Source organism: Megalops cyprinoides, chromosome 20 (genome assembly GCF_013368585.1).
Source record: "Megalops cyprinoides isolate fMegCyp1 chromosome 20, fMegCyp1.pri, whole genome shotgun sequence".
In the NCBI taxonomy this organism is placed as follows: Eukaryota; Metazoa; Chordata; class Actinopteri; order Elopiformes; family Megalopidae; genus Megalops; species Megalops cyprinoides.
In genome coordinates, this window is record NC_050602.1 from 14,779,963 (window position 1) to 14,807,101 (window position 27,139).

The window sequence follows — 27,139 nt, forward strand, 5'->3', positions numbered from 1 at the left end:
ACCCGAGAGTTGGCTCTGAGCAAAACGTATTTGCACGATAATGTTTTAGCTAGCTAGTTGCATTTCTAACCAGAAAGCCAGCTTTGGGTCGATTGCTTAGGGAAGACAGGGACAGCTGGGGTACACAGCAGCCCCACTCATCTGAAAAAGGGACACGAACACGAAGCTCGTGGGCTGAAGAGTACTGCGAGGACAGATAAAAACCATCGATCGGTAATTTACAATTAAACATGCCTACTGCTCTATTGTGTAGAAAACAATATCCATACTATTTGCATGAAGGCATTTTCTGTACCTCACAAGTGTGATGATTGAGAGGGGCACTGCGACCCTAAGGCCGTTCTTCTTGAATTATAGGTTGTCTTAGAATACCTATTTTACTTAAGAACTCAATTATTTACACTTATATCGGATATATGTAGGCAGTGAGATTTAATTTTACTGTACTAATGACAAGTGAGATTAGTTTTCAAGTAAAGTCAGCAATCTTTGGTTTCCTAAATCTAAGTTTACATTCTCCTGCTCTGAGACTTACCGAAGTTTTTTTTACTGGTCAGACTAACAACACGACAGTTGTAAGTGTAGGCTAAAAAAATGCATGGAGGTTTTGCATTATTGACAGTATTTTCCGCGATTCGTTCTGTTCACAACTGAGTCGGTGTTGTTGAACGAATTTTCAAGTGTACACCGTGTAAACAATGCGTACTTTTGTTCAACAGGTGCCCTAATTTATCAACCATTTTAAGCAACTTTTATGATGGCTCATGATTAGAGGCAATGAGCTGTTTTCCAAGGGGCCATACAATCTAATCAGCATGGAACTTTGTCCTTGACTTTGAGCAATGGCTTTAAGCAAATAGTACTTTTTTCATTTGAAATAAAACTTTTTTGAAACAAGACTTGCTAATACATTATGATGCACATGACTCAAGAAAATGCAATGCATATATTTGTTACTCACGCTTGACAACCAAGCACCATAGCATATAGACAATGTATACCTAAGCTTTTTCTTTTCTTTATTTGTAAGGAAGCTGAAGAGCAAGGGGGGCTTCTGCCTGAGCCAGAAACCAGAATCTCACTAAGGATTAAAACAGCAAACAAAGGGCAGAAGTCTTCTGTGGAGGAGTCACAGATCACCAAAGGAAATCGTTTGCTGAATCCAGAAAGTGTGTCATGAGGATCTAGCACACAAGAAGCTGATGCTCTTTTCTTAAAAGACAAGATGTCTTTCAGTCCAACAGAAGAAGGCCCTTTGCCCACAGTGAGAGCAGACCAGATTAAAATCGAGAGTGAAGAAGATGATTACTTCTTGGTAGAGCAGCTCTCTGACCAAAGTTGGGAGTCACCAGACAATGACCCTGATGCCTGTCTGGACACAGATGAAGAGGACCTGGAATCTATGCTTTGCTGTGACCAAATAAAGACTGAAACTGATGACCAGGACCATAAAGAAGTCGAGCAGCACTTTACGCAGGAAGCTGACGAATGCACTGACTTGCCCGACAGTGAAACAGTGAATGAATCCCACAGATCAGATCCAGGTGAACTGGAGATCGAGCAGTTGAGTGAACAGCAAAATCAAGTTGGAATCAAATGGTCATGCTTGCGATGCAACATGAGTTTCACTGATGGAAGTTACTTGAAGACACATGAGAAAACTCACAAAGACGATAAACTGTACTATTGTCCTGACTGTGGGAAGGGTTTCAATCATATAAGTAACATGAAAAGACATCAGCTCATCCACAAAGAGGAAAAGCCACATTACTGCACAGAATGTGGAAAGGGTTTCAATCGCTTAAGTAGCTTAAAAGTGCACCAACTCAATCACACGGGAGAGAAGTTGTTTTCATGTACGGAGTGTGGCAAGAGCTACAGTATTCTGAAATACCTGAAAATACATCAGCGAACACACTCAGGCGAGAGACCATATCCTTGCTCTGAGTGTGGAAAGAGTTTCAGTCGATTTAATAACTTGAAGAGGCATCAGCTAATTCACACAGGGGAGAAACCGTTCTCTTGCACTGACTGTGAGAAGAGTTTCAATCAGTTAAGTAGCTTGAAAACACATCGGCTTATTCACACGGGAGAGAGGCTGTTTTCCTGCACCGAGTGTGGGAAAAGTTTTACTCATTTAAGGAACTTGAAAGACCACCTACAAATACACAAAGGAGAGAAACCATACTCCTGTACAGAGTGCGGGAAGTGTTTCAATAGACTGGATAACTTTAAATCACATAAGCTAATTCACACAGGAGAGAGGCCGTACTCTTGCACCGAGTGTGAGAAGACTTTCAATAAATTAAGCAGCTTAAAAAGACATCGCACAACTCACACAGGAGAGAAATTATATTCTTGTCCCGATTGTGAGAAGAGCTTCAGCCAATTAAGTAGCTTAAAAAGACATTGCCTTATTCATAGGAGGGAGATTGCATTCTTGCAGCGTATGTGGGATGAGATACAGTCAGTCAAGTAACAAAGAAAAGCAGCTGCTTGTTGACACAGAAGAGACAATGTACATTTTTACTGAATGCAGAGTATCTCTAGTGCAAGGAGGAAGTGAAACCTATTTTTCTGCAATTTTTTTCTGAATATCTTCATGCAACTGCATCCCCTCTGAGTCTGATCTGCATAACTTCAGAATGATATATTCATATGGAATTTGGCAGCAATAATATGGCTTGGGTTCCTTCACTTTGTAAACCGTAAGTGATGATGTCATGAATCACGATGATTATATTTATGAGGCTGAATGAAATGTCTGAGTATGATCATTACACAAAATAAGACAATGTTTATAATGGTGGTATTAAGTTGTTTAGCATTTGATTGTTAGGCATGAATCAAATTGTAAAGTAAACAACTTATTTTTGATTGCACTTAAATGTACAACATATGATTTCAAGTATTTTGCTAATATAGAATCCCTTTGTCTTTTCAAAAGTAAAACAATAAATTTACATTATTGGATGTGGCATCTGTCACATAAAGATTCCATTTGAATTATGGGAAATGTATTGAGAAACTGAATATGTATATCAGTTTTTTGTTAAACTAATAATGATGGCCAACAATGTTTAAATGTTTAGCCATTTTTTTCTGAGCATTCCAGGAAGCAAAAATATTATTGTTTCTTAGCCTGATGTGTGTTTTTTTAGTAATTTTTCTAATTGGTATGACTGAAACTGTGCAGAACATATACTGACCTGAGATGTGTTGATTGGTTAATATTTTAATAATTGGTTAATAATACTATTTTCTGTGCAGTAGGAACCGAGCTGAATGTCATTCATCTCTGCTGTCATGGAACCCTCAGGCTGTTAATAAAGTGTCACTGTTTTTACCTCTACAACTAGTTTTGGTTACATTACATTACATTAATTTAGCAGATGGTCTTATCCAGAGTATCTTCCAGCACAATAGAACATCAGTGTGTCCATTCAAGCTGAATGAGCAACAGTGTCAGACCAGGCTGACAACACTCCCAGACCCAGTAAGTGTGACATTGCACACATAAAAATTTTATGCAACACACAACTGACCATTGCTCACAAACAGAAAGTTACACACTATAATTAATGAAGAATGGAAATCATTACCCTACCTTAACTGAAATCATCACCCTATCTTACAGCAAGAGGTAGAGTGTAGTCTTTTTTGGTTGTCATTTCCTTTCACCGAGTCCAAATACAAGATGAATAATAGTCTTGACCTCCAAACTGTTCCCTGAACTCCTCTGCAATACTGATCTCTGATTAAAGCTCAATGCATGATCATAAAAGTGCTTACTACATTTGGAAAACTGTTATAAAAACTAAACTGTCACAGAGGAAAACAGTACTGTAAATTTAACAGGTGAAACAGATGGGAACAGCCAAAGGTTCCAAAAGCAATAGACAATAGCCTGTTTCTCTAACCCTATCTATCATCCACAGAATATATACCTTGCAGTTTTGGGGATTAGAACAAGGCCTCTGCATTAATCACTATTTTAGTCAGCAATCACGTCATGCATGACCAAGAAAATTGTGCAGGAACATGTAGTTTATTTAATGTCCTATAGGTGGCGTCATACCCTATAAAATGCTTTGTGTCAGCAAACATCTAATTTACTACATTTAAGTCATATGCTACTATATTTTATGTCATAATAATTGTAATGACTACCCTCTTATTAAGCACAAAAATGTTAACTATTACAGCAAACTCATATTAATAATTTGGGAGGGAGAACCGAAATTGAAATGGAATTTCTGGGTATTACCTTGACTAAACGAAATCCGTTTAAACCACAATCTCTGCTCAAAATGACGGGTGCATACATATATGTCATGTGTTCTACATTGTTAAACAGTCACTGATTAATCAGTCACCCGCAAACCTCTGCTGTAGTGTCACAGATGAGTTGGCTTTGAAATTAGAGCAGGCCTATCTCCTACCTTTGACACGCTCCTTGAGTATTGCGTTTACCATTGTCTGTCTGTCTGTCTATCCACACAGATGTAGGTACCTCCCTCCAACATCAGGTGTAAAGAGGGGGTAATGGGGCTGCAGTAGTTTTCACGTGTTACGAAGCACGCGACACACCCCTACTCGTCTATTCCACGGACTAGCTGTAGGGGGCGCCGACAGCCAAATTTAAGATCCGTAAAGGGCGCTTCATTACTTCAGTTCTCATCTGATTAAATTCGTGCTAGATTTATTTGCATTCATATCACGCTATAAAAGTCCACATATCAGCAGATCAATCAGCTTAATTGAACAAAATCACAACTAGCAAATGTTGCAGAAGTGATAATGTAAGGTGCGTGATAATGACAGCTATCTGCATTAGTTCGCAGCGGTCCAAAATAACTAATTAGAGTTAATTGAGTTCCTGCTGAGAAGGAGGTTAATAGCCGTGAGCACATCTCAAGTCCACCCTCTGGATATTGTTTTGCCACAGACACTTGCATTGGTTCCCTTATAGCGTCTTTCTCTCAATTCAAGTTCAAACGGCTTTAACTAAATAATAAAATTTAGACAGAGAAATAATATTACTGTAGCCAACACATTTGAATTATATTGTTATTCATCGTTATCGAGCGCCCTCTCTGTCAGACTGGCAACTCGTTAATCATTATTGTCTGTATTATTTCATTTTTAAAGCCCTCCCCCAATCCCCGTGATTTTATCAGTATGATAACACGCACTCGGCAACTATAACTCAACAAGAACAACTGGCTCGACCATAACCGGCTCTGTGTTGTATTATCATTTTCCCATCATATTAAAACTTCAGACTTTTGTTCGAGCTTCAGGTAAGAATACTTCTTTCGTTTTCGTTTAACTGAATTGGTCGAATTTAATTTGTTAGTTAGTGTGCTAAGCAGCATGAATGCGCAAATATTAATACTAAAATGTAGCTAAGTTTTCGCATAATTCGTTGTGTATTGTGCGAAATCCAAAGCAACACTAAACGAAGACAGGAGCACCTACCAAATACAGGACCTACATCTTATGTCAGAGATCCAGTTTGAATATAAAACTGGTAGGCTATATCCTGATAAAAGCATGGAATGTGTAAAATGAAACTGCAACTCTTCTGAAAATTGAAGAACGCTGTCGCAGGAAAGGGTAGTGTTAAACTTTGGTTTGATAGATGCTGAATGCGGACGTTACGGTGCATTTTTTATATTTTGTGTATTTTCCAAATACTTTCCAAATATGAACGATAGAGGCTGCTAACAAATATGTTATCACCCACCAAAGCTGAATACTGTTCCTCAGTGAAATGTCAACATTATGATTTCAATCAAGGCACAGGTTATAATGAACATACTTGGACTTCACTGTTCACTGACTGCCCTCAAGACAAGATTACATAGGCAAGCTTCGAAAACTGCTAAATTTTACCACATAAGCAGGAGGAAAATCTTTCGGCTGGACTGTCAAAGACTTGGAACAAAAACACCTTTCTTGTTTTTTGTTCGTAATTTATAACCGATGAGTCAGCGCACCAGTTTCTGATTGGTCAAACATAAAACATTGGCATTAGGCCAATATCAGAGCGCATGAATCGCTCATTGGTCGATGGTCCTGGTTCTGGTATGGATTCATGGTACTCTGGACTAACCTGTATAATCCCCTCGACTACCCTGCACACTGTTGCTTAAAGTTTTAAAGTTTTAGTTTTGAACTGTTTACAAAAATTAGATTTTTGATGCAACCCTGTATTTGAGATAGCTCGCTACTTGGCTATTCAGCTGGCTGTCTAAAAATGCAGGTAGGTAACCAGGTACAGTTAGTTCGCCAGATAGTAAGTACTTTGCCTGCCACCCAGCTGCAATGTCTGCTATGTCATGTATTTCAAGTTATAGCTAGCCCAGCATGTCCACCTTATGTGTTTAAGAGGAGTCAGACTAGTGTGCTGACTCTTATGGTTAACATTATACACTGGGGTCCAAAATTATCGGGACACTCACTTTTTTTTTCTGAAAACCCACAATATTTTTGCTGCATATTCCATCAGACATTAGGAAAGTCATATTTATGTCAATGTCAATTTCAGCTTCATCTTCTGTGACCATGTTCCAACCTTGTTAGGTTTATATAGGCTTCAGTATGAGTGTTCAATTAGGGGGCAGGGCAACGTTCAATCAGGCCTAATTGAAGTGATGGTCATTTTTGTTCACTTGTCTGCACTCAGTAAGTATGTAGGTACCTTTTAAAATTAAGTTAATGTCATGGAATTGTCAGTTTGTTTGGCAGAATTAATGTCATACATACCATTAAAATGTTGGAAATAAGGGTAATCATCAGGCAATCATGTGCTAACCACATAAAGAGATGTTTTGAAAATGTTAATAGTTGCCAAAACATGTAACTGTTTTTGCCACACCATAAATTAGGTTCAAGTGATAAAACTAATAGCTACATGGACACATCCACACTTAACCACAAAATGCCCAGGTGTCCCAATAATTTTGGACCCTAGTGTACATTTGACAAACGAGTGTGCTGGCTCATCTGAATCGTGCCCATTTTTCGCACTGCAAGGGACCTAGTGGACTATTGAAGTATTGGAGAATAGGCACTACGCCACTGAAATCTCATCGAGCATCTCGAAGGTGAACATTGCTAATTTGTTCTTAAAATCTGGTGATCGCCAGCTGATGACACGGCTGGGATCAAACCAGGGCTGTAGGCTTCAGTTTGCATTCAAAACAAGCACTTTAACCACTGAGCTGCTCTGAGCAGTGTACAACACAGTTATGTTTAAATTAATTGGACAGAGGATGAGGATCTTCTCTGGTAGGTGAATGAGAGAAGTGCTGAATTGATCGTATCCTGCATATCAATTGTGGTGATAGGAAGGGGTGTTCAGTGAACATGTTATATTGTGGTACTGTACCATTTCCCTTGAGAAGTGATCACATATATCTGGTGAAGGTGGTCAGAAATGTGAAAATCTTCACACTCTCATGAGTCATCTTTTGCATAGTTAGTTGGTGCGATTGTATTGTAAATGCCTAAATGTATACTTAACTTAAACTAAGTCAGAGGATAAATTTAATTTTAGTGAATAAGTACCAGCAACAGTGAACTGTGACATTAATGTAAAGAGCTTTCAATATGTATTTCAAAATCTTTTGCCATGTTCCGTCATTTCTTGAAACCTCATCAATTCTGGCCGGGTTCTCAAGTCTGTTCCATCAATGTATGAGTAGTTTGAGATGCACAGGCCATTCCTCATAATGAGCTTTTCTGTACACTCTTGACTTTTATAGTAGCATGGCATAGTGGTTTAGGAATTGGTAAATGCTGCTGTACTTTTGAGCAAGGCACTTGCTCTGTAAATATCCAACTGTACCAGTGGGAAATGTCAAATTTGGACTGTGCACAGTAAGCCACCAAGGGTAAGTTGTGCAATTGTAGCCTAATTAATAAGACAACTGTTGCAACTGTGAAATGTATTATTTTGTAACATGACATTCTGTAAACTGTACTTTGTCCCTTGTTCTGGTCTTGTATTGGCCAATCATGCTCTGTAAGTAGCCCTGGTTAAACACATCTGCGACATAAAGTAACCATAAAATAATGAAAACACCAGATGCTGCAAAGAGATAATTAATGGACATTTGAATTTGTCTTCATTTATTTTCATCCATTATCCACCTCCTCCAAAGTCACACTTTGAATTGCCTTCACTCTCTCACACAGATTTAGAGTTAAGAAAAGAGGAAGCAGTCACTCCAGTACTCTGCTTCTCGCTCGACTGGGTTTTCCAGGTTTACAGGGGTTAAAGGATACTATCTTGAATCTATCTAGAATGCAAGACAGAATGTAAATTCACAGGTTGATGTTACTTGTTCTCACTGCAATAAACTCTTTTATTTATTTTTCTTTCTTTGACAGCAATGCCCTTACAGCCTTACTTCAGTCGGTGTGAAAGTGTGAGAAGATTTTTGAAATTCGTACTACTCAGTCAACCAAGGTTAACATGAGGCTTTGTTCTGTACATCCTAACAACCTTACAGAAGGAGAGATGGGAGGTTATAACACTGTTAAAGTGCACCCACTTTCTGATGAGTCTTAAGACATGAAAGGCTAAAAGTGTGGAAAAGGGGACCCCACATAATTAATGCCATCCTGCTGCATCAATATTGATACAAGAATACTGTGTTTATTGCAGTGAAAAGGTTTCAACATGAACCATTTCCATTCTTAGCCAGATGGCAAATATCTGTTTAACTGTTGCGAAATTACCCTAGTTACAGCAAACTGGATTATGAACACTTACAAATATGAGATGCAAACTGGCTAAAATAAACAGACACAAGAGCGCAGAAGTCAACATGACCGGAGCTCTTATCACTTCATTTGAAATATGACCATGAAATCTGAGCATGCTCAAGCATTATAATTGCCTAGTGACGATGTGTTGGATGTTATGTCTGAAGAGGAAGCTGAAATCTACAGTACTAGTCAGAAGTTTGGACGCATGTACTCACAGAAGGGTTTTTCTTTAGTTTTACTATTTTCCACATTTTAGAATAATACTAAAGACATCAAAACTACATCCACATCAAGTGGAAATATGCAGTGACCAAAAAAGTTTTGATTTAACGTTATCATATATTTTAGCTTCTTCAAAGTTGCCAAAAAATATTTATTAAAAGTGAGTTTTTGGTTTTTTTTTTTATATCATACATAGTCATCAACTTCGCAATTTATATTTATCTAAGTAATAAATTTCAAGTATTTAAGTGTAAGTCTTCAAATTAAAATTCTTTAAATGTAGGTCTCCCATCATCCTAATTAGGTGCGTCCAAGCGTTTGACCGGTACTGTATATGAAAGGTTTTGTATAGTATGACTGATGGGGGAAACGGAGGGACAGTTCCACCAGTGTTAGCAACACCAGTTTTCTGTTCTCCCATACCAAAGATCTTTCAGCAGAGGCTTCAACTGTATCACTCAGCCAGTCTGTTACATTGGGATTCTTTTTATTTCTGCCAGTACTCTGCAAACATGAGCTAACTCTGAGTATATTTGAGCAGATTTTAGGATGCGCATACATATCATTTTATTTTGTTTTTTAAAGAGCTGCCACCAAAAATCAGTATGCAGTAGTGTTTCCTTTTGAGAAGAGTGCTAAGTAGCTATCTCTGACAGGACTGCGAGGTCTAAATTCTGTTTCATACTCACTGTCTTGTCTTGATACGACAATGTTATTATTGTTTGCTAACCCTGAGATCCATTGTGACTGTTATGAGAATCTTAAATATTTAAATCCCTATTTCCAGAAAGCAACGCAATCATCCAAACTGAAGAAAACTGGCTTTCCTGTTTCCTGGCTATCCTGGCCACATTTGCATATCAGTTGGGACACATCTATTAAGAGATCAGTTCCATCAAAACCTGGAGTTTTTTTTTTTTTTTTTAAGGATTTCCTGACTGACACAAAATGAGATGCAACCCCCTTCTTGAAACTGCCTGCTGACCCTTTTATGTGGAAATCCCTTTTTTATATAACCGGTACATCTGCTTATGCGCTGAACTCAACAAACAGGAAAATCTGGATTTTTTTCTCTCTGAAGTCATTGGCCTCTGAGTCATTAGAAAAAATACTTTTGGCAATGAACACTAAAATGAGCAGAAAGGTATTTCTTTTCACTACAGTTTGAGAGGATGTCATCTGCTAAGGCCTTGTAGACTCCTACTTTAAAGCATAGCTTTAAGTTTGCCACCGTTTATGTTGTGAATTGTGTGCTTATCTGAGTCTTGCTTGGCAGCTTCTTAACAACATAATGTAAGTATGTTAGGTGTGGTTGCATTACACTGAAAATCAGAGTAGATCAATGTTGAGCAATACAGAATGTGTTGCATCAAAGATGAATAGGCTGTCTTAGTGTCTGTCCAATTTGAGGTCATATGAACAGTGAGTATAAATGTAAAGCTCCAATTGTAAGTAATCATCCATAAGTGAACTGTAAATCCAGCTACTTTGGCTCACTCAGATGCTTCAGCAAAAATACCCCGTGGTAAAAGGGTGTAAAAAAAAAAAAAGTGGGCTGAAAATGTCAGTCTGTGCACACTTTTGCATATGTAGGCCAGCAGGAAACAGCCACGCTTTGCATGCCTCGTAGATATAACGAGCCGCTGCTGATGCTGCCTCGCCTCATATGTGGACAAGCGTCCCAGCTATGTCCTGTAGTAACCCCGGCATATCTGTGCCGGCTGCGTCGTGCTGACGTGGGCGGGAGCGAGCAGCACAGGAGGAGAGCGGAGCCTTAGGTGTACTGATGGGGGAAGAGAGAGAGGGGGGCCGGCCTATCTAGCAGAGGTCCCTCCCTGTCTTCTCAGCACGGGCAGAGAGCACTGTGGTGTGATGAGGGGCTCTGACCAATGGAAACCGAAGCCGTCTGGTATGTGACAGGAAGGCAGAGGAGGAGCAGAGACTGGAGGGGGGGGCGGAGCCGCGGGGAGGAGGGCGGTGCCGGTCGAACATGAATGATGTGGTGTGCACAGTTGTAAAGCGAGCGGGAGAGTTTGGTCATAACCGCATCTGCTGCCTACGGGACCTGATCACAGGGGGGGCTTTGAGAATCAACACAAACAGGGAAGTGGGAGAGCATTTAGAAAATCAACAGACCTGCTTTAAAGAATGCACCGTAAGTATTAATACACGGTGTCTGGGCGTTTGCAGCTAAGATGTTGTATAGTCATTTGATGAGAAAATCACTTCTGATGAGCACATGTTGTGCGTGTTACACATGAACATATTATGACATAACCTATGAATATTAGGCTTGCATTTTAGACATGTTTTACAGAGGTGATGCTGATGTATTAAAAGGTACTGTACATGAGCCTTTTTTCTCTCACCTCTTCCGTGTATTTGTAAAGCAGGCGTGCCAGGATATGGGTAAAATGTATAGGTCAAACAGTGGTGTGCAGGTCTGTAGCAGATGGCCAGGTGGGCATTGTTTCATTTTGGATTATTTAACCACGTTGAGAATTTTCGAAAGGAGGGGATGGCCTGTGTTGAGACACTTGCATGGTGTTTGTTATCAGGAAGTCTCCGTCAAACTGGCGGGGTGATTTGCATGGACACGTTGGTAGAACGAGCAACTGCAAAGACCCATGTATTTAACTCTTGCAGAGTGTTTTTAGTCAGGAATTCAACTGGGAGGGTGCATGTGTGTCTGTTTGTGTTTTGGGCTGTGTGTGTGTTTGTATGTGTGTTTGTGTGTGTGTGTGTGTGTGTGTGTGCATGTGTTTGTTTGTGGTTAGGTGTCTGTGGGTCGGTGTTTAGTTTTAAACCCTGGGGTGTGATGGTGTGCTGGAAGAACCTGTCGCTCTGCTTCCAGACCTGACATTTTGAACCCTGTCTCTGCTGTAGTTACTACTGCGCTAACCTTGCTCACAAGGCAAGTGTTGGGTCTGCTGTGCTCAGGCTATATTTACTATTGGAATGTTAAGAAATATAAGGATGTCCTCTGTTCTGCAGTGCACACCCTGGAGAGAGAATTTACCAGTACAGGGAGTGTTCTGAGAAACATTAGCCAGTGTTGTTTTCATTCACGTGTATCATCCCTCTAAATCTGATCTGCCGGACCTGACTTATTGTGTAAAAACGGGACGTTTGAACAACATTTGTAGTCTAATTTCCTTATTAATTGTGAGATACTGTACAGTGGGTGATAGAAATGGGAGGGTACTTCCTTGGGTAGTTTCCTGGCAAGTCCCTGTAATCAGATCAAAACAAATACTCCTTTCAGACATGCGATGAACTGCTCCAGTGAGAACTACACCATTCCTGCCCTGGTGTTGAATTGGCCTTTCCCTCTGGCAATACTGCATGTGATTAAAACAGAGAGAGAGATGGTGATCTACAAATATGAAGGGCAAGTTCAAACAATCTTGCAAGAAATGCAGTAAGACTGGAAATTGTACAAACTGATGTTTCATAAACTTGATTATGCCGACCATCAAGATAGGTTTCATAACCATTTCTTAAAATTGTACAAATGGAGTCAGCAGTTTTATCATCCACTGCGAAAGGTAGAAATCTCAAAGGTATGAGTGAGCAGCTCTATCAGGCAGTGAATCTGGCATGGCTATGATTCAGAAACCACCCCCCTGCCTGGAGCCCGGATCAGGTGATGCGCTCTAGCCAAAGAAAGGAAGAGTGATGGAGGAGGAGGAAAAATTAGAAAGTAAAAGATGATGTGGAGGAATAGGCATGCAGGAATACTCGGAATGTCCTCAGCTGTTTGTGCTGGCAGGTAACTTACTTACCTCAACACTTCCAGCATTTGCAGTAGATGGTAGAAAAAAGTAAAAATGAATTTAAACTTGCCAGGTTGGTTTTCGCTCCTGTGATGGCCGATTCTGTAGTTTAGTGCATGGGCAGTAGAGCAATGACCAGAGTGGTTTCCCAGAACACCAAACATACAACAGCCGACATAGCCTTTCCTTATGGTCTCGCTCCAGCTTTCTGTCATTTTTTTTGGTCTGGTTTGGACAAATTGCAACCTATGTAAGTCGCTCTTGATAAGAGCGTTTGCTAAACGCCAATAATGTTAATGTTAAAAAATGGTAAAAGTTGCGTTTTTACATGAAACTGTCCGCTCCCTCTGCCACAGGTTCTCACTGCAGTGCAGATAGTAACAGTGAGTTAGGGGACAGTGCTGGAAGGCCTGGTGCTTCAGCGGCCTAACGTCCTGCCAGTCCGAGTCCACGTTCAGAGTCGCGCTCACTCTGGCTGCCATGGAGTCCATGAGTCAAGTCATAAAAATGTAGCGTGTAATTCCTGGCTCAGGGTGAATGTCTCTGGGTGACGCAGCTGTTTATTTATTTATTAATTTTGCTAGTGGAATTGGCTCTGTTACACACACACACCCCCGTTCAGAGGTAATTGAGGATTGGCTTCTCTGTGGCAGCTGCTGTGTAGCTGTCGTGACGGAGCCATTCGCTATATGAGAGGAGGCAGGCTGTGCAGGAAATGGTAGTGATGCCGATGCTATCAAGCAGAGCAAGCAACTGAAGGGCTGGGGGCTCAGTTGCAAACTCTGTTGCAAATCCAGCACTCACATGAACGGGACCTGATTCAAGATGTTCAATAAAAGCTATGGCAGTGTTTCTTTGAGTAGATGGGAGCCTTTGAGAAATTTTACAGATCTCTTTCTTGACTGTCAGACAGTAAACACATCTGGTGCTTTAGAAGGATTGTCAAGGAGGATCTCTGTTCCAGCGTCTGTCTTATGCTGATGTTTAACTGTTATCTTTGTCATTAGAACCCTCTTTATCTCTCTCATGTAGCTTAGAAGTGAGATTGATAACAGCTTGCAGGTCATTTGCACTAGGGTTAAGATAAAGAAAACGCTTTCAACATGAGGCGTTAAATAAACATGAACTCCGTGGCGTCTCTCAAGTACATTAGTTTGGAAGCAGGAGCAAAAGGTTTCGGTGGGGTCAGTTTTCCGGTATGTTCTGTTTAATTTCCCGTCTCTGTTAGTCTGGCGTTGTTGTGAAGGAAATGGATGGGTGGGGGGTGGGGGGGATCTGGAATGGTTTGTTGACCATCAATTCAGCTGGTAATAACAATTTGCAGCACTGAATAGCACACTGCATCCAGATGGAGATATTTGATTTTAGCATCTGCTAAAGAGATGAATGACCTAGTTTATTTTTTTCTGCTTATGAAACAGATTATTTTCCTTATAATTAGTCATAATTTCACCAGAGCTTATTGCCTCTGGAAAGCATTTTAGAACAAGGCTGATATAGCCTTCATTTAAGTTGTCCATGCTGTTTATAAAGAGGGCCAGGACATAACTTTATTTGCTATTTTTGGTTAGGGAAAACATTTCATTATAAAAAACATGTGATTTGTGTTTTTATACAGAGGTCTGTAATCCATTGAATAAAATCGTTCTGAGGGCATCATATGTTTGGGACATTCTTGAGATTGCTCCAGAAAATAGTCAAAAAATGTCATTATTTTACCTGGAAAACTTGGTTCTCAAACCCAGTGTGGCCAGTGTGGCCGTTGGTCTCGCTTGTCTGAATCCAGTCAGTTTTACTGATGACTGTGTCTGTCTCATTTTTATTTCTCTGTTGAATGGAATGGAAAGACAGCATTGTTTTTAGATACCGCCTGCTTGGGGTGGACTGATTCTAAATAAAAAGTGAGAGTGTCATCGGCCTATTTCACGTGTATCTGCGTGGTCACGTATTTCTGACAGTTCTGCTGAGTAGGCGATTGAGTCAGGGAGTGCTTGTGTGTATAGGCAGTCTGAGTCACCGGTGCTGCTCCGGTGGTGTCACCAGTTTCTGTCCTTGAGCTCTGGCCCCTTCTTCTGGATCAGACTGACCCTGGAGCAGTGTCAGTCTCACCCCGGGGCAGTGTTGACCCTGATGCTATGTGTGCGATGTGTGTCGATGACCTTGTTTCTGTCTGCCTCTCTCTCCTGTCAGTGACTGAGTGTGAGCCCACAGCCATGTCTGCCGCGGTCGTGATGGACCCCCTGGGGGGCGGTGCACACCTGCAGTCCGGCGGCGGCGCCTCGCTGGACGACGTCGCCACGGAGCCCACTGCCATGTACGTTCCACCCCGCTTTCCGCCACTTTTTGGCGTGTGAGGCGCAGGTAACCTACCCGTGGGGGATCATGGGAAAGCAGCACTGTCTCACTTGTTGTGACCTCTACAGAGAGTCATCGGGGGAGGAGTCGGCCTCCGAGAGGGAAGAGGAAGCGGTGACCCCAGAGGAGCCTGCCCCCCACCCCGTCGACACTCGCATCACCTCTCAGAACACACACACACAGCAAGGTGAGCCCAGTGGAAGCAAAAACGCATACAAGCATGCACACACACTTATACACACACATTGACTGAAGTGAGTTGTGCGTATTGGACAAACACACACACACATCCACACACACATACACACACTCACAAACACACTGAAAAGTGAGTCTGTCAGAATGATTGGCACACAGACACCATCATCATACACAACACACACATACCCCTGTTTAACCCCAACTAACAGGAAACTTAAGCAGGAAATGCACTGAAACAACACTGTATCCCAGGGCTACGCACACTTCCTCTTCCTGTTTCCCTGGCCCAGTCAAAATGCTCCTTCAGATTGCCATCCTCACTCATCAATGACAAGCAAGTGCACTAATTATTAACGATGCATATTCTTGCATCTGCTTAGAATGTCTATAAATGTTCACCACTTCATTTGGGCATTATCTCCCCATAATTCTCCCACAGTGCATTTCCCTGCTATGGTTAAGTGGTGCTTAATGACAGTACTGTGTACTGTTGTGACCTGCTTCTGAGATACAATGACCAGGCTAATTTACAGTTTCACATTTTTGCCCTGTGCACACTCCGAGAAAGTAGTACTTCATACCCCATAATATCAGTGAAAATACAATGCCCTTATCTGTATCTCTGAAGACATCTCCTTGACTGACCTCTGTAATTGGGTAACAGCAGGCTCTTTACTGGTTAAGCAACAGGTTTCAAGAGACACTGAGAACTCACATCTCCTCACTATTTTCTAGACTATAATGGCAAGCTTCACAAAAGCTGAGAATAAACAGCAATTTCAGAGATGTATCATCAATGTGAAATGTTCTCTTTATCTCTGACATTGAGCTTATACATGAGTGGGAAGATAATGTTGTAACATAAATTGTCTCAGCAAAATCCATACTTGCACTTGCCTTACAGCTTCAGGCAACTGAACAACTTCCAAAATGGCTTCAAATACCCACACTAGAGCTGGTCTACCTAGCATTAATCTTGGTTTTGTCTATGAGTCTGTCTGCAGTCCACTGTACACGTGCAGGGCAGTCTGACTGCGCTCAGTGCAGTTTGGGAGCCTGCCAAAGAGGCCTGTAAGATCTTCATTCTTTCTTCTCCCCTATTGTGGGGCCGTGTGCCTGCTATTCTGCAGCTGGCTGCCGGGGCTGAGGGCCACCAGGCCCTGCTAGCAGTGGCTGAGGTGGAGACCTGCCGGCTGTGGCTGTGCTTCTATGATCTCTTCCATGATTGGCTCACAGACCCGCGGAAAGGTGATCCTGTATACAGGATGCATACACTTTCTCATAGATACAGTAACAGGTGAATATGTACCCAGCAGTGCTGCAGAACAGACAAAAGCAGTAACTGCACACAAAATCACTCCTCACCGTACGCAGCACACACATCCCTGTTTGACCCCACTGAACAGGAAACTTAAGCAGGAAATAGACTGCTAGAGACAACACTGTATCCCAGGGCTACACACACTTCCTCTTCCTCTTTCCACAGCCCACTCGAAAAACTCCCTCAAATTGCTATCCTCATTCCTCATTGATTGACAAGTGCACTTTTTATTAACAACACATTTTCTCCCCTCTGTTTAGGAGGTCTATAAATGTTCACCAGATCATTTGGACATTATCACCTCAGCATTGTCCCACAGTGCTTTTCCCTGGTATGGTTAAGTGGTGCTTATTGGCAGTATTGTGCACTGTTGTGACGTGTTTCTGAGATACAATGACCAGGCTAGTTGACAGTTTCACATTTTTGCCCTGTGTACACACAGAGAAAGTAGTACTTTATACCCCATATCAGTGAAATGGTCTGTAATATGCCCTCCTCTGTGTCCCTGAAGACATCTCCTTGACTGACCTCTGTAATTGGGTAACGGCAGACTCTTCAGTAGTTAAGCAACAGGTTTAAAGAGACACTCACATCTTCACCCACATCTCCTCTATTTTGTAGACTATAATGGGAAGCTTCACAAAAGCTGTGAATAAAGAGATGTCAGAGATGTATCATCAATGTCAAATCTTTTTATCTCTAACATTTAGCGTATGCATGAGTGGGAGGATATTGTTATATCGTAACATAAACTGTCTCAGTAAAATCCATACCTGCACTTGCCTGACAGCGTCAGGCAACTGAACAACTTCCAAAACGGCTTCAAACACCCAGACTAGAACTGGTTTGCTTAGCGTTACTCTTGGTTTTACATGCAAGTCTGTTTGGAGTCCACTGTACACGTGCAAGGCAGTCATTTCTCAACTTTGGGAGCCTGCCAGAGAGGCCTTTAAGGCCTCCCCATTCTTTCTTCTCCCCTATTGTGGAGCCGTGTGCCTGCTATTCGTGTGCCAGGCCCTGCCGGTGCTGGCCGAGATGGAGAGCTGCCCGCTGCCACTGTGCTTCCATTACTGCTGACCGGCCAGAAACAAAGAGAGGTTAAAGATTCCACTGAGTCTGAGCTTGGAGCGCGGCCAGCGGTGCCTTCCCCGTGTCCCACGGTTGCCCTTTCACCATTTCATTAAAATGCCTCTGTCAGCTTTCCTAGTGGATCCACCCCCTCCCACCCCTCTGGTTACTGCATCTTAAGATGTGTAAGGTGTATGCATGGCTGAACTTTAGCCCACTGGCGTGTCAGTGTAGGACATCCGCTGTGCTCCACTGTTAGCCTTGGCTGTGATTTCCATGACCTCACCCGTGGTCAGTGAATGCAGTGTGTATATACAGCAGAGAGTAGTACTACCGTCAGTGTCAGGCGGGACGCCATCACCTTTGCCTTCTTAAAGTGCCCGGCTACTCTCTACTTTCCAGCTCTGTGACCTCTCTCCTCCTCTCTCTCCCTCCCCGCCTCAGGCGAGGCACGGAGCCCAGAATCCCTGGCCCTAGCGGCGCCTGCGTCCCATCTGTGGACCACCAGCGGAGAGGGGACAGTTAAGCTGAGGATGTCCGACTCCGGCCTGGCCGCGGAGCCCCCTATCACTGTGCACCAGATGTTCTCCAGGGCGGTGGAGAGGTTTGGGAGCCAAACAGCGCTGGCCTGGAAAGAGGGCGAGAAGTGGAGAACGCTCAACTACAAGGAGTACTATCAGCAGTGCAGAACAGCTGCTAAGAGCTTCCTTAAGGTACTGTCCCAGCACCAGAGACCCCACACTGCCCAGTCATTACACTTCAGTCCATGCACATGAATGCAGTTCACCCACATCGTATCTGATAGCTATGTTTTAAGAATGACATGACACATTACAACTCATTGAGTTGCAAATGAATGGGCTTGTCCCTTGAAAGGTAGCAAGAGTTTGCCTTTAAATGCATTCTAATGTACAAGGCTGTGAAAGTGTAAACTGATCGCATTCAGGGGCACCCGAAACCAGTGCCACTCCCATAATTTCAGCTTACACATTGATGGTGTTTGCATAGTCATGATGATGGGCTATGAATCATTAAATCCTGCAAATCTAAAGAATTAAAAAAAAAAAACCCAGCCAAGCTTTGAGGTGGCCTCTCGCTTGAGTGCAAGTGAGATTTCAGACGCACAGCAGCCCCTGTCATTTCGGTTTTTGTCCACCGAGATGAAAGCGAGCACGTCTCCTGCCCACCACTTCCCTGTTCGTCACATGCATGCGTTTCCTCACAACGGGCGACTTTCACAACAGGAGGGCAAACAGAGTTGTTTGTGGAGGGCGGGCTCATTGTTTATTGTGAAACAGTCACAGGAGCCCCGTGTAGGGGGGCCGAGCTGTGAACTCACTGGCTTTGACACCGGAGCCATGGTGTCAGCTTGCTGTGCGTGTTTGCCCAGCAGCCGTGTCTTACGCTGGTCACGGCATTGGGTTACTGGCCAGTAGGCAGGATCTGACACCAAGACACAAGCCATTGTTCTGTTTCCACCACTGTCAGACATTGCCATTGACAGCCCAAAGGGCTTGTGGGTAAAATGTGGACACGTATTGTGACGGTCCTTGTTAGCCGGGGAGCCCTCGCTAGCACCCCGGTAATGGTGGTGAGCTGTGGAGGCTTCAGATAAAGAAATTGGTACAGTTGCAAAAAACGGCCCACTAAATTCTGCCAAGGTTACTGCTGTTCATCCAGGGATAGAAGAACAAGCAACATCCCTCCAGAAGGGGACGAAGTACAAGTTCCCAGCATTCTCCTTGGTTCTTCATCACTCTTTTAACAAACATATCAACACTTTTAAAGAGACAGGTCCAAATAAAAGTCAAATCATTACAGTGTGAGCACGATGCTGCTTGGTGCGACTGTGTGAGCTTACTGTGTGCCCGTGTCCCGCAACAGCTAGGGCTAGAGCGTTACCACGGTGTGGGCATCCTGGGCTTCAACTCTGTCGAGTGGTTCATCACCGACATCGGCGCCATCCTCGCCGGGTGAGTCTCTTTCTCTGCCCGCCACAAGGGGGCGCTCACATCCCCTCCTGATGCAGCTTTTAATGGAGAGATTGAGCTGAATGCATTGAAAACACAGCAGTGAGGGGCTCTGTGCTGACCAGCCAGGTCCCTGATGTAGACACTGTGAGACAACCAGCAAGGACGACACTTATTACTGCAAAGATGCGTTTGCTTCATAGTCATTCAAGCAGAATGCCAGCAAATGCTAAATAACCAAACACAGATGCATGCAATGTGCTGCCCAGCCTTATTTTGTGGAGTGTAGCGTTTGGTTAAGTGTAAAGTTACCCTTTTTCCTGTTGACTGCTCTAGCGGGTTTGCAGTGGGCATCTACACCACAAACTCCCCGGAGGCTTGCCAGTATGTGGCAGAGAACTGCCAAGCCAATATCCTGGTGGTGGAGAACCACAAACAGCTGCAGAAGATCCTTCAGGTGGGTAGGACAGGATAGGGCAGGGTTATGTATTATTTGGAACTCACATGTGCTAAATGTTGTATTTTCATGAGCAGTATGCACCTAAAGGCGATTGTTTTAATGTTTACTTATCTTTACAGATTTGATTCATTAAAATGCAGTGCTGAACAAATAATCTCAATGAGCAGTCTTCGATCTTCATCTCAATGAGCAGTGATACATTGACCTAGTTGTGTCAGTCAGAGTAAATTAAATGTTGCTTATGTGTTTTTATGTGCTTGTCATAACTATGGGTTATGTGTGTGGTTTTATAATGGGTTTCTTCTCTGGGCTCTAGATTCAGGACAAGCTTCCACACTTGAAAGCCATAATTCAGTACAAAGATGCACTGAAAGAAAAGAGACCAAATGTGTTCACGGTAGGTTTTGTTTTTAATACTGAAATGAATGAGTCAGAATGAAGTCACTTCAGTCTTGAGTCATTGGTCACACTTTTTAAAGCTTGTGATTAAGTACAGACATCCGGGTAAAAGATGAATTTAGGTATATACTACATACAATATCTTACATTTTCTAATATCCAAAGGCACTGTTGAATTAAACTTGTCAGTATGAAATAATTTAGGATTCTGATGTTTTCCTTTTTTAAGTGCTAAAACAAAGTTGTCACACACTGGTACGCACCTCTGTATTTTCTGTACTGCAGCAAACTTCAGCCAAACTTCCTCTTTCTACCGCAGCTGCTAGCAGAGCTAATTTGATTTATCTGTTTAGTGGGCGGAGTTCATGCAGATGGGGAGCGAAGTGCCCGATGCCCAGCTGGATGACATCATCGCCAGCCAGAAACCCAACCAGTGCTGCACCCTGATCTACACGTCGGGCACCACAGGGCAGCCCAAGGGTGTGATGCTCAGCCACGACAATGTAAGCGCACCACCTGTCAATCATCCATTTCAGGCCTAGGCAGCAATGCAACAAATCCTCATTCTGGATAAAGAACAGCTTGCACTCGATGATTATGAAAATGACCAGAAATTTATGCAGAGCCTTTCATCCAAGGATCTCGAAGACTTTTACAGGAAGGGAGTGACTGGCCACATCCACAAGTACAGAACAGCCTTGGAGCCTGCGGTTTCAACTCGTTTGAACTTGAAGGGCACAGGAGGCTGAATTTTGAACAATGTCCTAAAAATACTTGCACTGAAATAAACAGACAGCCTTTATTTAAACCTTCTTAAATTCATCAAACTTGGATCTCACCCTTCATTGTATTCGGTTGGTCTTGTACCAACAAAGTCCTCATTTTCAATTTCGTGCAGGTTATCGATCCTCACATGAGCCTGAATCATTCAGAACAAAGTAAATTATCTTATTTCCAGTTATTTTCCCGATCGGAAGACCGCAGCATGATTGAAAGACCACAGCATGATTGGAAGACCACAGCATGATTGGAAGACCACAGCATGATTGGAAGACCACAGCATGATTGAAAGACCACAGCATGACTTTTCTGTGTGCCTCGCCCATGTGTGTGGAGGCCTTTCCCAGCATGTCGTTTGTAAAATAACAAACTGCTTGCGTCTCCCCCTGCAGCTGACCTGGACCGCCTTCTCCACCGCCCGTCACGTCGGCCTGAAGGACGCCGACGTCGCCCAGGAGGTGGTGGTCAGCTACCTGCCGCTGAGCCACATCGCCGCGCAGATGATTGACATCTGGATAACCATGAAGACCGGGGGCGCCACCTACTTCGCACAGCCTGACGCCCTAAAGGTGATCTAGGAGATGTGGGATGCAGTGGGTCACACAGAGCAAATGGAGACCTTACTTTCCATACACTCATAATATCATACTTTGTATTTCACTGGTCTAAAAACAAATGCAAACGCAAATGGTCTCCTTTTGAAGGATGTGCAGATGACATCTTTTGAGTCTTTTCTTAAGTACTGGGGACGGCAGTGTAGCATAGTGGTAAGGAGCAGGACCCGTGACCGAAAGATTGCTGGTTTGATTCCCCACTGGGACAGTGATGTAATACCCTTGGGCAAGGTACTTAACCCAGAATTTTCCTCAGTAAATACCCAGTAATTCACACACACTACCATCACACTCACCCGTGCCCAGCTTCCTGCACTGATCTTCCTGAGCAGATCAAGCTGACTATGTAATCCAGGGAAAGGGGTGGTTAAGAAATTCACTTCGGGAGTAACTTAATTTGAACTCCCTGCGCCTCTGTCTCCTGGCATGCGCACAAGTCATTTTCTTGTCTGCTGCGTGTGTTTGTGTGTGGATGCGTGTGCGCATTCCATGACCGAGCTTCATGTTGCCGTTCCTCTCAGGGTTCTCTGGCCAACACGCTGAGGGAGGTGCGGCCCACGGCCTTCATGGGCGTGCCACGCGTGTGGGAGAAGATGCAGGAGAAGATGAAGTCCGTCGGCGCCAAGTCCTCCGCGGTGCGCAAGAAGGTGGCCGTGTGGGCCAAGAGCGTGGGGCTGCAGACCAACCTGAATAAGATGCAGAGGTAGAAGGGAGCCCAGCTGTGTGTGTGTGTGCGTGTGCGTGTGTGTGTGTGTGTGTGTGCGTGTGTGTGTGTGTGTGTGTGTGTGTGTGTGTGTGTGTGTGTGTGTGTGTGGGGGGGGGGGGGGGGGGGGGTCAGCAGATTCATTATCTAGTGCAGCGTTTCCCAAACCTCTCCTGGAGTACCCCTTGTCCTGTATGTTTTAGATCTCTCCCTGCTCCAACACAGCTGATTCAAATGATCAACTGGTTATGAACTCCTGAAGCTGCTTAATAACAAACTGATCATTTAAATCAGCTGTGTTGGAGCAGGGAGAGATCTAAAACATGCAGGACAAGGGGTCCTCCAGGAGAGGTTTGGGAAACGCTGATCTAGTGGAATAAGTAAAGAAATGAGCAGGACTAACCTGCCCCTCCCTTTCTTTTGGCGCCCACAGCAGGGTGTTGGCAGGAACGCCCCTGAACTACAGGCTGGCTAAGAAGCTGGTGTTCTGTAAGGTGCGCAAGGCCTTGGGCTTAGACCGCTGCACCAAGTGCTACACAGGCGCGGCGCCCATCACCAAGGACACGCTGGAGTTCTTCCTCAGCCTGGACATCCCCGTTTACGAGCTGTACGGTATGAGTGAAAGCAGCGGGCCCCACACTGTCTCCCTGCCTGATGCCTACCGCCTCACCAGGTACGCGTACACACACACGTGCACACACGTGCACACACGTACACACACACACACACACACACACGTGCACACACACACGTGCACACACGTGCACACACACACACACACACACACGTGCACACAAGTGTACTTTCATAGGTGGACTAATTCTGTTCTTTTGCAAAAAAGAACGGTGTGTTTCAAAACAAGCAAAGCTTGGTGGCCTTGAAATGCACATACAGTGCCAGTTTGGACACACCTGAAATTTGTTTCTTAGACAAATATGAATAGTGATGTTGATGCCTTTGTATGAATTTCTTTCCAAAAAAATTTTAATTAAAAAAAATGTACATTTTTGGCTACTTTGAAGAATATGAAATATAAGAGTTTTGATTTAACACTTTTTGGTCACTGCACAATTTCATTTGTGTTATGCCAGTTTTGATGTCTTTACTATTGTTCTAAAATGTGGAAGATAGAAGGGTTTTTCTTTATTTTCACTATGAGTCGGTGTGTCCAAAGTTTTGACTGGTACTGTATGTACACACACACACATACACACAAGTGCACTTTCATAGGTAGATGAGCTCTGGTCATGCACAGAAAGAATGGTGCATTTCAGAAGTTGTTTGGTGGCCTTGACATACATGTACATGGTAGTTTTCCAAAACAAAGTCCTTAGTGCACTCAACATTTCAATCCAATTGCTTGGGATGATTTATTAAGTTCTCTGATCATTCTCTCCTCCACCCTCTCTGCAGCTGTGGGAAGGTAATCCCAGGGTGCGAGACCAAGCTCTTCAACCAGGACGATAAGGGCGAGGGGGAGATCTGCTTCTGGGGCCGTCATGTCTTCATGGGCTACCTCAACATGCCCGAAAAGACGGAGGAGGCGCTTGACGCCGATGGCTGGCTGCACTCTGGGGACCTGGGCAAGGTGGACCCCGAGGGATTCCTGTTCATCACCGGCCGCATCAAAGGTGACCTCAGGAGGGCCGACTCAATCCTTCCATTTCTGCTCATAGGAACACTTGAGCATATTACATTACATTATATTATTGCGCAGACGCATTTAGCAGAGTGACTTGCATATGTTTTACATGTTATCCATTTTTACAGATGGATGTTGATTGTGGGTTAAGTACCTTGCCCAAGGGCACAACAGTAGTGCCCCAGCGGGGGACTAAACCAGCAACCTTTTGGTTACAAGCCCTGCTCCTTAACTGCTATGCTACATTTTGCCCACTGACCGGACTGTGCATTTTATCTATTATGAGATCTCTGTAGCAACACCTGCCCCCTCCTTACCGGTGTGCGTGTGTGTGTGTGTGCGTGTGTTCCAGAACTGATCATCACGGCGGGCGGAGAGAACATTCCGCCGGTGCCCATAGAGGATGCGGTGAAAGAGGCCGTGCCGCTGGTCAGCAACGCCATGCTTGTGGGAGACAAGAGGAAGTTCCTCACCATGCTGCTCACCATAAAGGTACGCACTTCCGGTGTCTGCGTGTCCCCGTCTGCCTCTCTGTACCCAGCCTTCCCTCTCTGTCACTCAGACTGTCCATTTCAGTGCATGCGACTCTGGTGATAGACACTGTAATGGCTAAGCAGTCACTGGGGTGAACTACTAAATGTATAAAGTGCTTGCTGTACTGTCTTGCATTCATTAGGAGTAGGCGAGCAATCTATAAGACGGAAGATCTGGGATGGAAATGCATATAGTTAAAATCTTACATTAAAAAAATTGCTTTGCAAAAATATTATATGGATCATTTCTGTTTCAGCAGAGATAAAATCAGCTGGCTGAGAACCGATCAGTGATCAGTGCTTGGCTTGTGGTAACTGTAGTAACATTGTATGCCACTGATATTATCATCTGGTTATCACCCAGTGATTGACTACTTTAATTTTTTCTGATTGCACTGTCCCAGAAAAATTTTAAAAATCCTGCCCTGTATCTGTATGCTGATGTATACAAAGTAAAATACTCAAAATACATTCCCTGCAAATAGGAATTTAAGAGCATATGTTTGTAGTGCCATCTAGTGGTCAGTTGGGGGTACTCAAATGTTTACAAACTTGACGGTATAGTACCGTTTAAATAAAATAAAAATGAAAAGTCAAAGTGCCAGGGGTTCATGGGATATATTTTCTTTGTATGTATAGCAATCTATCTTATCTTTATAACAAGCTATTAATGGAACAAGTACACAGCCTTAGTGCCAGACATCACCCCACTCATCTGTGTTGCTTCCCGAGGCTGTGTTGTTGTGTCCGCTCTCCCAACCCGTCTCTCTCCCCTCAGTGCCAGGTGAACGGGGAGACGGGGGCTCCGGAGGACGAGCTGACGGAGGAGGCGGTGGAGCTGTGCCAGAAGCTGGGCAGCTCGGCCAGGCGGGTGTCGGAGATTGCCAACGGGCGGGACCGGCTGGTCGTTGCCGCCATCCAGGAGGGCATCAACCACGTGAACGAGCGCGCCACCTCCAACGCCCAGCGCATCCAGAAGTGGGTCGTGCTGGAGCACGACTTCTCCATCCCCGGGGGAGAGCTGGGTGAGCCGGCGGGATGGAGTTGGGGCGTAGACCATGACTGTGACCACTCAGGGTTCTTACATGAACGGGAACTTGTCGTGCCACATTACATTACATTATCGGCATTTAGCAGACGCTCTTAACCAGAGCGACACAGGTTACAATTTATAGATGTTATCCATTTATACAGCTGGATATTTACTGTTTTTGCCTAAGTGCCCTCCATCTTCCTGAAAGGGACTGTTCATTTTGATAAACTGTTGAGCTGAATTTTACAAATTTTGTTTACTTATACAGACTTTATTCAGTGTGTAGTGCGCCGTTTTCCCATCTAGAACAGACTGTATGGTGTTCATTTGTTAAGATGATGAATGTCACATACTATGCCTCTGTAACGGTGTGTAGCTGAAGCAGTGTTGGGTGTCTGATGCTTGACTCTCCCCCTCAGGTCCCACCATGAAGCTGAAGAGGCCGGTGGTCTTGAAGATGTATGAGGAGCAAATCGAGAACTTCTACAATGACGTGGTCACTCCTACCAACGCCGACAACCCTGTGCTTACCAAATAAGACTGTGACAATATCCCTCACCGCATGTGCAAATTCCAAATAGGTGTTTTTTTATTAAATCTGTGGGTGTAGTAAATATGGGAGATGTGTAAAAATGGGTAAATTGTCTATTTTAAAGGTATTTATTAATAAATGGATTATTATTGTAATAAAGTGCAATGATAACAAATGGGGCATTGAAATGTTTATGTACAATGCAAAACTGCATAAGAATCCAAAGTGAAGTCAGGTTATTGTCTTGTAGGCAGTGTTAGAAATGTGTGGTTAATTAAAAATGTGTTTAACCTTGGCTAATTGAAAACATCTAATACAGTTTGTTGTCCCTTTGTTACCTGTTTGGTTCTTGTTTTTTGTCTTGATGAAAGCCTATAGCAATACAACGTTCCGCTAAACCAAAATGTGGACCTGTGCAATATGGTGAAAACGATGGCATTGTGTAAGGAAAGATGATCCAGTAGGTGCTACTGGGCAGCCTCTGGGGCTGTCCTTGGTACTTAGCACCATTCCACGGGGAACAGCTTGTAAAAAGGGGTATGGAGGCAATTAGCAATGAAACACTGCCTCCATTCAAGCCATAATTATGTTACATTTAAGCTTTCTGCAAACTCTACTACGTATTGTTGTATATGACATGCTAAACGTCCTAGCTTTGGTGAATGATTTTTTGATGTATTAAGGAATATTGTAAATAATGTTTTGCTTGAAGTCATCTGCTTTGACGCTGCTGTTGAAGTGAAGCATGT

The 27,139-nt window shown here is 43.4% G+C and overlaps 2 protein-coding genes across 3 annotated transcripts; both read left to right on the top strand.

The window, feature by feature from the left end:
* The first annotated feature begins 1,618 nt into the window (after positions 1–1,618).
* LOC118796117 (gastrula zinc finger protein XlCGF7.1-like) lies at positions 1,619–2,485 on the top strand. The gene has a single exon (XM_036554948.1). It carries the CDS (start codon positions 1,619–1,621, stop codon positions 2,477–2,479), a length of 861 nt encoding a protein of 286 aa, XP_036410841.1. The 3' UTR covers positions 2,480–2,485.
* A 2,752-nt stretch (positions 2,486–5,237) lies between these two features.
* Positions 5,238–26,622, top strand: LOC118796125 (long-chain-fatty-acid--CoA ligase ACSBG2-like). Of its 2 annotated transcripts, none has more exons than XM_036554957.1 (15): positions 5,238–5,303; positions 14,970–15,093; positions 15,203–15,321; positions 18,169–18,437; positions 19,609–19,697; positions 20,031–20,151; positions 20,471–20,551; positions 20,907–21,056; positions 21,726–21,902; positions 22,469–22,650; positions 23,084–23,323; positions 24,064–24,281; positions 24,645–24,784; positions 25,604–25,850; positions 26,278–26,396. In XM_036554957.1, exons 2-15 carry the CDS (start codon positions 14,993–14,995, stop codon positions 26,394–26,396), a joined length of 2,253 nt encoding a protein of 750 aa, XP_036410850.1. In that variant the 5' UTR covers positions 5,238–5,303; positions 14,970–14,992. The 2 variants fall into 2 exon arrangements, with proteins under 2 accessions (XP_036410850.1, XP_036410849.1); XM_036554956.1 differs by lacking the exon at positions 5,238–5,303 and adding an exon at positions 11,029–11,158 and having other exon boundaries at positions 26,278–26,622.
* Positions 26,623–27,139: the final 517 nt, after the last annotated feature.